Source organism: Cryptomeria japonica, chromosome 2, assembly GCF_030272615.1.
Source record: "Cryptomeria japonica chromosome 2, Sugi_1.0, whole genome shotgun sequence".
In the NCBI taxonomy this organism is placed as follows: Eukaryota; Viridiplantae; Streptophyta; class Pinopsida; order Cupressales; family Cupressaceae; genus Cryptomeria; species Cryptomeria japonica.
This window is the reverse complement of record NC_081406.1, coordinates 194436643-194449194: the sequence shown is the minus strand read 5'-3', so window position 1 is coordinate 194449194 and position 12552 is coordinate 194436643. Positions and strand designations below refer to the sequence as shown.

At 33.5% G+C, this 12552-nt stretch overlaps 2 protein-coding genes across 2 annotated transcripts; both read left to right on the top strand.

The window, feature by feature from the left end:
• The first annotated feature begins 5898 nt into the window (after nucleotides 1-5898).
• LOC131049824 (ethylene-responsive transcription factor ERF017) lies at nucleotides 5899-7596 on the top strand. Its single transcript, XM_057983908.2, has one exon. The coding sequence runs from the start codon at nucleotides 6083-6085 to the stop codon at nucleotides 6629-6631; it is 549 nt and encodes a 182-aa protein (XP_057839891.2). The 5' UTR covers nucleotides 5899-6082; the 3' UTR covers nucleotides 6632-7596.
• A 3818-nt stretch (nucleotides 7597-11414) lies between these two features.
• On the top strand, nucleotides 11415-12320 carry LOC131049826 (ethylene-responsive transcription factor ERF017). The gene has a single exon (XM_057983910.2). It carries the CDS (start codon nucleotides 11637-11639, stop codon nucleotides 12141-12143), a length of 507 nt encoding a protein of 168 aa, XP_057839893.1. The 5' UTR covers nucleotides 11415-11636; the 3' UTR covers nucleotides 12144-12320.
• Nucleotides 12321-12552: the final 232 nt, after the last annotated feature.

The window sequence follows — 12552 nt, the reverse complement described above, 5'->3', positions numbered from 1 at the left end:
TTCTGGGATGGACTGATAAATTTCACCAGGAGGGGTTTAATTCTATTCACAAGGACCTTGGAGATTATCTTGTATATGGTATTGCATACACTTATGGGTCAAAACTCCTTCATGCAATTGGGATTTGTAGTCTTAAGGACAAGAACAATGTAAGTGTTGTTGATTTTTTCAGTAATTTCCCAGTCTTAAAGAAATCCTTCACAACTTTGGTAACATCATAGTTAACAATGTCCCAGTAATCCTGAAAGAACGCCGAGGGGAAACCATTCGGGCCCGAGGTCTTATAAGCCCCCATCACAAAGACAGCCAAACAAATTTCTTCCATAGAGATAGGGGCAGTTAGTTGACAGTTATCATCCTCCTCAATGACAGCCGGAAGCTTACTCACAAGGCTATCTTAATGAGAAACATCCTTTCCTCCAGACTACGTGTATAACCTTATGAAAAAATTAGTAGCACTCTGTTTGATTAGGGAATCTCCAGTCATCTCCTGGTCAGATTCATCCTTGAGACTTTTGATGTAGTTCCTTCTCCTGTGAATGCAAGTTGATATGTGGAAGAAGGCTAAATTTATGTCCCCTTCCTTCAGCCACTGAATTTTGGATCTTTGCTTCATGTAAACTTCCTCCTTAGAGAGGATATCCTTCCAGCTCTTGTGACAATCCTCTTCCTCCATCAAAATAGGGTCTGGGGGGTTACCAATAGCCATAATATTATGAAGTTGTTCCAGTCTGGAGCCCAAATCCTTCTTTTTTTTGAAGATATCCCCAAAGGTAGTCTTATTCCAGCCTTTGACTTCCCTGCTTATGAGCTCTAGTTTCTCCACAATTCTGAACATAGTTGTCCCTTGGACCGGGCTAGCCCACCAATTCCTAAAAAATATGTTAATATTTATGTTCATTTGTATATCAACATTGATTTTCAATATTCTATATAGTTTAATTGAGAGTTCAAATGTTTATGAATATTGGTTTTCAATACACATTTTCCCTATCCATGCATTTATCACACTTATATATGTTTATTTATTTGTTAATATTTATATGTCAATATATATGCATTCATGTCAAATTATTAATTTATTTGATTTGTTAATTAGGTATTTTGTGAATATGTGTGTGTATGTTAATTTTGTCAATAATATATATTTATATCAATATGAAAATAGTTGTTGATATAAATGTTAATTGGTAATAAATTTATTTAAATATTCTCCTCTTATAATTTATCTATTCCTTTTTATCATGTTTATTTTTCCTTCATTCATTCTTCATATCATTCTTTTAATTTTTATTGGTTTTTAATTCCTTTCTTTCATCCCATCTCTCCTACCTCATTTTAAGGCTATTTTTTCATAAATTATAAAATTAGATATAAAATCAATAAATAAAGAAATATAGGCAAGAAATCCAATTAAATTGTGGAGCAACAACCTAAGAAAAGGTAGTGCAACAAGTAAACATGACCTTGATCATGAAAAGTGTCAATAGGAAGATTAGATATTAAATCAAAACAATCAAATTCAAATGTTTGTAAACAAAAGAATGTTAAGTTATCAAATTTGAATCCCATGATGAAGTATATTTTCTCTGAGAGTTTGGAATGTCGTTGCTTGAACACTCTCACTATAGAAATCTTATAGCATGCAACTATTTGAGATGATTGTTTGCATTTGCATAGGATAATGTGCTAATTTATAAATTTATGGCAAGGACGATGGATGATGGAATATAAATTAAAATAATTCCCTTAAATCAAGGAGAAGGTCATGATTAAGTTTATTCCAAATGAATATATGAGATTATTTGGCTAAAAATAGAAAAAACCATATAATTGGCTACAACTAAAAATGGGAGGGAAAAGGAATTACTTGGTCATTTATTTCTAGAAATGGTGGAGGGAATATAATTAATCAATTAATAACATATTAATTAACTAGATGTGACATTAGGTTAGACTAATTAATAATATGTATTTAATTAGTTTGGTGATGAACTAGATTAATTATAATTATATAATTAATCAGTAGCATATTAGATTAATTAAAATAATATAATTGTTTAAGTAAATAGTGGCAATGAAATATTAGTATGTAATGATGTTTGGATGATTTTATGTGTCTACGTTTGTCACCAACATTTATATGTTTCAATATGCATAAAATTACAAATACTCATAGAGACATGTCCTATGGAGAATATATACATAGAAGGAAAACAAACATGATCATATCCTCGGAGAATTTATTACTTTATATGGATCCCATGATAACATCCTCTAAATATCTAAATATTTATTGTTAATGCATATTTAGGAGTGTTACATATTTTGAGATGAATGATAATTCTCAGATTCACATGCACCTCATAGTCGAAGCAATATGCCATCATGAAATTTGTATACCCATGTCATTTCCCATTTAGTTTTGTGCATATTTTGAGGGAAGTTATTTGATATATAAACATATGAAAAATGACATGATTTTGTGTAAATTGAAGTCCCTTAGTATATGTTATCTAGCTACCCTATTGTACATTTTTATATTCACCTACCATTTATCCTTCTCATCTTCACACACCTGTATGTATTATCAATGTTCACTTACTTATTATTGTTGTGCTTACACTCATTCTTATGTACACATTATAGAGGCCTTTTCCATCCTAGGACTTATCTACAGTAACAAACTTATCTCACCGAAATAAAAATTTAAAACTCAAATTTGACTAACTTCCCATCTAGGACCAACTAAAAACAAGTTTGTGTGGTATGTTGCTATGTCATTACCTTTAAATATATTCATTACATTCATTCCACTTATCAAATTGTAAGGATAAATCATATGCATTTACATAGTTTAATGATGCTCTAAACTGAATCTAGGGCTACATTAGCATTTTAGGAGAATTTGCATCACTAAATATTGGCATTTTTAATATTGTTCAATTTCTAGCGGTTGGTCTATACAATAGCTCTTTGTGATGTGACAATAATCCTTTAAGTTATTTTTAAAATATCATTAGATTCCTAAACATTCAAGAAACATGGATGACAAGGTAAAGAATGATTTGGTGAAGTAAAGAAAAAAGTTGATACATTCTATATGACAAGCTTTTAGGTGCAAGATGAATTTGTAGTCTCAAATCCATCTCTAACAACAAGAATTGCTTTTCATGTATTATTTTTCCCTCTTTCAATAATTATTTGTATCTTGTGGATATAACTAATTAACAGTAAGGGGTGATGTTGTTGGGATCCAAGACCACTGAGAGGGAGGGGTTAATTAGTGTTCTGTCAATAAGATAAAATTTTATCCTTTTATACCATACACATATAAACCGGTAAACAAATAAATATATAACTTGAAGCAAATAAACCATCCACAAAAATGAACGTCATAACACACAAAATTTATACATGGAAAAACTCAAAGAGGAAAAACCACGGTGGGATTTGTGACCCATAATATGAGTTCACTGGCCATATGAAAGGATATTACATATAATGGGGGCTTGTACATGTAGGAAGACACAATGCCTAGAGCACACTGCTCATCACTAAAGAGTCTCACTGACTACAGGCTTCTGCTGAAGTAAAACACTAAAAATGAACTCATAAAATGCATCTTCTATGCAAAATAGAGTTGCGGTTCTAGCTCTGCTCTGTACCAGTTCATAAACCCTGAACACTACTACCGGTATCTCTTCTCCTCCAAGAATACTTTCCAAACTATCTACAGATCATTGCATGATATAACATTTGCCTACAAATATTCTACATACTTATACTTCACATTAATATAGTTCTGTTATAATCTCCTATGTCACACCTTTTCACACACTACAAAATGACCTAGCAGACTGACCTATATACCCATTACAAACAATATGCCTTATGTCGGCTTACAATGCATTACAAAATATATTCAATGTCGTCCTTGACAATAATTACAAAATTATTTTCTAAATAAATCTTCCTTGATGTCGGCTTCCTTGAAGTACTTCATGTCAGTGCCGGTGTAACCCTGGATACTCCAATGTCGGTGTTTGCCGGTATATGCCTCCTAATGCTGGTATATGACTTTCATCTGATCTTGTTGCCATCAATGACAACAAAATGAATCTGATGAGTGTCAATTGTCAACGGATGTATCTTGTCACCAACATTACTATGTTTAGATATGCATAACATTGTAAATGGTTATAGAGACCCATCCTTTGGAAAATCCATACACATAAGAAGAACATATATGATTGTCTCCTTACAAGGTTCACTACTTTATATGAATTGCATGATAATATCCTTTGAGTGTCTAAATTAATTTTCATGCATATTTATGAGCACTACATACTTTGATATGCATGATCTTTCCAATATTCACATGCATCTCAAAGTGGAGGAAACATGCAATGGTGAAATTTGCATACTCATGCCATTTCCCATTTATTTTTTTAATATTTTGAGGGGAATGCTTTGTTACATAAACATATTGACTAATGACATGATTTTGTGCAAAGTTGGATCCCTCAGCATATGTTATCTACCAACCTTATTAAACATATTGACTAATGACATGATTTTGTGCAAAGTTGGATCCCTCAGCATATGTTATCTACCAACCTTATTACACACACACACACACACACACACACACACACACACACACACACACACACACACACAGATATACCTACCACTTATCCTTCCTCTCATATTCACACACCCTTATACATTTTCCCTATCAACTTATTTATTATTCTCATGCTTAAACTCATTCCTATGCATACTTTATCTACTATGATCCAACTCCTTTTCTATCTTGGGACTTATTTATAGTCACACACTCCTCACCCAAATCTAAAATTTTAAATTTTACTAACTTCCCACCCTTACCCTATCCACCAATGACCAACTAAAAACAAGTTTGTGTGATATGTTGTTTTGTCCTTGTTTATAAAATCATTCACTGCTTTCATTTTAATTATCAAATTATAAGGATAAATCATTTGTATCTATAGTTCAATTAGTGCTCTAAAATGAATACAGGATTGTAGAATCATTGAATTTGCATGAAGTTAATATTTTTGTTTTCAATATTCTTCAATATCTAGAAGTTGATCTAGGCAATAACTCTTTGTACCATTAGGTTTCTCAACATTCAAGAAACATATAGAACAAAATCAGGAATACTTAGGTGAACTAGTGAACAAAAGTTAGTAGATTGTATAAGATGAGTTTGTGATGATAAGACAAATTTACAATTACAGATTCACCTCGAACGACAAGATTTATTTTTATAGAAACACAATAAAATATATTAATAGAATGTTTGATATAACGACAAAAGTGTGTTGTAGACACCTATATGACATCTAATTCAAATCTCTTTAACATAATATTAAATAAAATATATTGATTCAAGACAATATACCAATCTAATATCTATTGTGTCAAACTTAAAAAAAATATTAAATTTAAATCTATGATAATATTATATAGCATTTTTCAATTAACTTACTAAATACATTTATTATTTAATTGCATGTCCCATATTTACTTACTAAAAATGATTAATATCCTACTCTTATTTATTTACGTCTGATTTAGTAAGGAAGTTTCTTCTCCTTTACACGTAGCGAAAGGCTATTTTCCCTTGTTGGAAAGTTGGAAACGACGAGAAGGAGACATCCTTTATGTTTAAAAAACGCATAAAATTTTCACACCTGCCATATTCAACGATGCTCACTCGGACTCCACGATGGAATTGTCACTTTCCCATGCATCCAGATTTATCCAAACACTTGCCTTTCTGGAACAGATATTTTATGCGCACGCAAGGAAGAATTCTACTGCAAGATTTAGAATATTGGGGCACACAGAATTTACACACAATGTACCCACAAATGAGACTGTGTACCTATTTTGCATCCATATCCATTCGTTCAAATCCCACCTCAGCTCCTTTAAAGTTCGAATCTTCGCAAACTCACCCTGCAACTACACAAAACTACTTTACTTTCTGCTTGTTTTGCAAGGCTTCACTTCACAAGGCTCATAATCTCAGCATTCTTTGCTACCAACTATGGTTAAAAGTAAACCCTCCCAAAAGCAGAATCCCCAAAACAACTTACACCAGACACAACATTTCAAGGGAGTGAGAATGAGAAAATGGGGGAAATGGGTTTCGGAAGTGAGAGTGCCCAATTCCAGAGCCAGAATTTGGTTGGGATCTTATGATTCGCCCCAACAGGCTGCTCGCGCTTATGACTGTGCTGTGTATTGCCTCAGAGGATCTCAAGCCAAGTTTAATTTCCCCGACTCTCTGCCAGAAATTCCATCCGCCTTTTCAATATCTCCCACACAAGTTCAATCTGTTGCGGCCAAATTTGCCTTGACTGCGATTCCAGAGACGCTGGACTGTACCGCCGGATTTTCTGGTTTGGAATCGCAGTCCTGTGTAGACGAGCACAAAGTTTCAGAGGAGCCGGATTGGACTCTTTTGGACTCACTTCTTCAAGATATTGAAAGCAACCACTCTCTAAATTTTGGGGATTTTCTTCCACCAAGCGAGGCTGCAGAGGACGTTGATAATGAAAACAAAGAGGGATTTTTCTCCAAAAAAAATAGATAGAAGACTAGTGGGATTTCCAAATTCAAATTTACTAATGTTTGAATTGCATGCTAGGTTTCACATCGCTGGGAAAACTGCAATTCTTCAATCTTTTTCTATACTTACTGTTGATTTAGAGTATTCCGTTCTTTGTATATATTATGATTTCTCTCAAAAACAAGTATAGCAAATTAGACACACAATTATATAATTTAATAGAAGTTACTGGAATCTATATGTCAAAATTGGCTATAGTTGAGCAAACTTCCTGTCAGAACTATGTGCACTCCAAGCTCTCTGCTTTGAAACGGAGGATTAAAAACTGCGGCGTAAAAAGCTTTATTGAAAGAAAGGGTTCGTTCAAACCCTAGGTCTGCTGCAGACGTCCAATTAATATTATGCACAAATGCAGTTAGTAAGGCAGGAATAGAATAACTTATAAAGGCAGGAATGGAATAACACTTACCTACTGCCTCAGAAGGAACAAAGAATGGTGTTGAAATCCCCCAAGTCTCCATCTACAGAAGATGATACAGTCTGAAGAGGATGCTGGTATTAGCGTCTAAGGCATTGGAGTCGAGGAAGAGATAAAAGAACAGACCCGCCAAAGTTAAATCCAAAGATCGAATTAAGGGTAAGTTAAATCTGTTGAATTTCAGCGTCTTATGATGCTAAGATGTTAAGCTGTTTTCTGTAATACATTCTTTTTTACAGAAGTAATTATGCATGGTTTATTTTCTTGTATTATTTTACAGCAGTCTTCTTTAGTTAAAGTCTTTGAAAGAGAAAATCAGCTTCAATGTTGAGGTCAATAAACAAATGTATCAAGTTCAGTCTCATGTTAAAGATCACAATCAATCCTTACTCAAAGCTACGAAGATCTTTGCGGAAAACTTTGTGCTTGATTCCCTTGAAGAAAGATGACAACTTTCTTATTGTAATTTTCAAGTTTCACTTATATTGTTCCCTTTGAGGATTTTGTTCAACTTTGTATGGTTTCGTTGCAGCTCTAGTCAAACTTGTTTTGTCCTTTCAAGATGCTACATTGATGCAAGACACAGAGGGAGAATTGGTCTAATTGCTGTTAAAACCCTAGTTACCCTAACTAACCAGGTCACCGTGTGAAAAACTACTATAACTTCTTCCTTACAACGAATTAGAAACTCAAATCACCGACAAATGGGAGGTAATTCAATGCTCTATCCATACATATGATTGTCCAATCAATTCTAATCCGTACAACACCATACAAGTGCAGAAAACAGAGTAATTGCAGAAAAATGAGCTTCCAATTAGTTGCCAATGATCTCAAATTTGAAAATTATGTTGCAAAATTAGATTTCAGAAATTCAAATTTTTCAGAATTCAAATAGCAGGATCCCTTTTCAACCATTGGCTTATACAATTTATACCAAAATTTGTACTTTCCCGCGTTCACAACAGACCTTTGGGCTGCATGACTGTTCGACTCTCAAATTTTGAAAAATTAAATTTAGACACTGACATCGGAATAACAATTCCGAACTGACGAATCAATGCTGGACATCGATGTCGGAATAACAATCCTGAACCGAGGTCTTGATCACCCATCAGAATAACTAATACAGGCAAAGTAACCATTTTATGCAATTCCGATAGAGTAAACTTGCCCCGATGTCCCTATTTCGGTATAGCTATACCGAACAAGGCATTTGGATTTCTATCGACATAGCCATCAAAAGTTGACTAAACTGTATTTTCCAATCTCAATGACAACAATGACACTTTATCGGGTTAACTATCCCGATGACAACAATGACAACCCTAGAAAAACTTTACAAACTTGCAAATTATGACTCCAATTTTGACATACCCACTTAAAAACATGAAATAACATTACAAATGGTTTCAATAGATCTCACTAAATCAAAATGACATGACCCCTAACTCCTAAGACTCAAATACCTAATTGACATGGTAACTAGACTCTAGGTGCTCCTGCAACATACATCTCATTGTAATTCTTTCTTTATTAATATGAATGCATTTTTTCAATAAAAAAATAAAAAATATTTTGGAGTCCTCCTATAGGAGTAGGCTTCTGTTGTACATGTTTTTTTGTAATATTCTTCCCCAAAAAACATTCATGTAAGCAAGAGATTGTTGCCCTTTAGAAAGGCATGGCTGGAACCTATCATGCATGACATGTTGATCATAAGCCTCCAAAATCAATTGACAAAAATGATGATTAAAGTATGCTTAATGGAGATGAAAGAGAATTCAATGATCTAGATTAGTACAAATAGTTTCATGCATCCATCCAAGGAATGATCTTATCTTTATTGATTTAGACGTGTTTGGTCATTGAGACTTTGACATAAGCCACAAGTGGGCTATTTGTCCATCTTTCTCCTCCTTAAGAGAGAATACTTATATTCATTGTTTTTACCATTCAACACAGTAGCTCAAATAGTTTAAAAAATTTACATCTTGTACAAGAAAAGCTTTTTTTATTTATTAACAAAATGCTTTCAACATTATTGTGAACCATTCTTCTCTAATTTAGGAATGCAACCATTAATTTGAATAATCATACAAGGTACTACAAGAACAAGGAAATCATACTTGTTTAATAGCACTGGAATATAATATTCTCTACAAATGTTCTTCGTGAATAAACATCTTTGATTTTTCTTGTCTTGTCAAATGTGGCCACTTTCAAAATCAATGCATTAAACATTCATGCAACACTTCACATACCAATAAAATACATGAAACCTATTCAAGTTCAAGCTTTATCAACCTTTCAAGAAATCATATATTTCATTTGTTATATTCAAACTAATGAAATGGGCTTCATTTTCCAAAGGTTGTTAGAATGCATTGATAGTATATTATGTGAGGTATTCTCATATCACAAACAAAGTCTATTCAGTCATTGTTATGTTGTATTTATTGGAAATCTAAGATAATTACAACTTTTATGGTACATTCTAATATATGTTAGGTTATGATATGGACATTTAACTTTGCAGTTGATTCCACATAGTGGTCATCATAGGTAATTTTTTTGATCATATGGGGACGACCCTACCGAAATCATATTTCGCATCCCCCTTACAAATGCCAAGAATTTGAGGGCAAGATTGATAATTGGTTACTCATATTGTATACTAATACCTACCATCAAGAAAATAAACAAGATACACTCACTCATTAATATATTTATTTGCACCAAATGACTAGTTTGTAATAAATAACAATCAAATGATAAAATCAATGGTCACACTAATTGCATAATTAGCGCATTGATCAAACAAGGGACATGAAAATTTCAAATTTAAATGATGAACAACTAGGGGAAAGATGCTATTGTGTGGCAACTAGCAAGTTATGTTGAAATATACATATTTATGGTTTGCAAAATTGAACTCTTGAATGGTGTACTTTGTGAGGTCATTGTGAGAACTTAAAAAATGAGAATAGACCCCCTGAAGTTATAGTGTTATATTGGACTTGCATGGGACACAAATGATTCAAAACTAGTTGCAATTATTGTAGTCACTCATGGTTGTTGAAAATAAATTCCCCTAAAGATGGTTTTGACATTAGCAAACATAAACCACAAGGTCTAACAATCAATAGAATAATAATCAGCATCGAAAGCATAGATTGTCAAGGTCTTAAATTCACAACAATGTCAATAATTTCAAGATTATTAGATATATGAACATCTCTTGTATTCTCATTCCAAAGGTATGGCACATGAAAACAACGTGTATGCAATCCTACAGAAGCAAGGGGTGGAGTATCTCTAAGACATGTCTAGAAAAATTTCCTAGAAATCTAATTGCTTCCTCTCATTAAGTAATGTGCAAATATAATTTTTTGTCTTAAAAGAAAAAAAATTGCGATCTTTAATGAGATGCATTTTACAATAGCATTGATATCATACTTTTGTGGATCTTGTATGTCTCTCTCCAAATGCACAACTCTCATCTTATAGTAAAAACAAAATATTCCTCTAGTGTCCAAGGGGGTTGAACTTAACTGGTTAAAACACTGGGTTCTCACTGTGGAGATCCAAGTTCAATTCCCAATAGGGACATCTGAAGTGGAATTGTAATGGGGATGGGGCCCTCTATTGTGTCCCCATTGGTTCATAGCTCCAATCAAATGCTATTCAGGCTTCGGCCAATTACCGATCAAAAAAATAAAAAATATTCCTCTAGTAATTTCTACATTTTTTCTAAAAACTCTTAGCATACCTTTAAATTAATGAGTGTAATTGCTAGCAGTACTCCTCGTGTGGCTTTCTCAAATGTTGCTTTTTTGCCATACACATATTTGCTATCTGACTTGTATATTTGCAATGTCTATGTCCTTTAAATATGTAGATTATATTTAAAAAGGTTTTACACTAGAAAGTTATATGAGCTCTTTTAGTAAATGTCATCAAAATTATCTTTAAGTTATCTCAAATAATTTCTTGATATTGACTTTTGATATAAAATCTATTTTAAAAAAAATTCAAATTTATATGAACTACAATACTAAAATAAATTTCAAAATAATTAATATAACATAATTTCAATATTTTGTTTAAACTTTATAATGACAAATTGTTTTTTTTTGCAACTTTTAAAAGTGAAAGATATTTTGTATAGAAATTCATACGTAATATCTATAAAACTATATCCCACTACAAGATATTTATGTGTAGATGCTGGCAAGTGGCAACGCCTCTTTCCACTTTATTAGCTGAACCTATCAATCACTCCCACGTGCCCTATCCTAATTTGTGATATTTTATTCTTCTCAACGCGCAGAAGTTTCCCTTATACACCTCACAGTGCGCGCTGTACCAGATGAGATTGTCTATATATACCCCATTCTGCACCCTCATTCATTAGAACAAATCTCCCCTGAGCTTGTTACAAGTTCGAATCTTATAACAACTAGTAGCTTCCCCACTGCACTTTTGCAAGCCTTTCAGTTTATAAGCTTCCTCCAGAGTTCGATTCCCGGCTTTTTCTGCTACCAAAACATGGTTAATTCCTTGGCAAAGCAGAAACCCCAAAACAGCATAGAGAAGACGCAGCCGAATTTCAAGGGAGCGCGGATGAGAAAATGGGGGAAATGGGTTTCCGAAGTGAGAATGCCCAATTCCCAAGCTAGAATTTGGCTTGGCTCTTACGATTCTCCTCAACAGGCTGCTCGCGCTTACGATTGTGCAATTTATTGCCTCAGAGGATCGAATGCCAATTTCAATTTCCCCGATTCTCTGCCGGAAATCCCATTCGCCTCTTCGCTATCTCCCGCTCAGATTCGAGCTGTTGCAGCCAAGTTTGCTGTAGAAGAATTCCCGAAGCCGCTGGAGTTTAATACCACATTTTCCGGTTCGGAATCGCAGTCGTGTGCAGAGAGCGAAGAAAGTATAGAGGAGCAGAACTGGTTTTTGCTGGATTCACTTCTTGAAGATGTTGAGAGCGGCCATTGTTCAAATTTAGAGAATTTTCCTTCATTAGGGGATTTTGATTTTGTGCTAGAGTAAAAACTGGGAGTACCAAAAGTTGAGGGCAATCAGCCCCTTTACCTCCCTGACACAATAACTCCCAGTTCTCTGTAAAAACGTGTTGAAGAGCCGGGGATTTTATGCCGCTTTTTTAACAATGCAATTCTTTGTTCTTTTACTATAAATTGAAATTGATATTGATATTCTTCTATATTACTCTGAGTCTTTTGGATGTCATCTTCTTTTTCAAGGAAAGAACTGATGAATGTTTTTTAAGAAGTTCAAATTAATTTTCAAAATTGAAGAAAGTTTCGATAATCAGACAGACAATAAATTTCAAGGACATAACATCTTCAGCATGTACAAAACAGTGAGCTTCAAATAGAAAAGACCATAAACAAAATTTCTATAAAATAGGATATTTTGAAATAAGCAAATGAGACAAGCC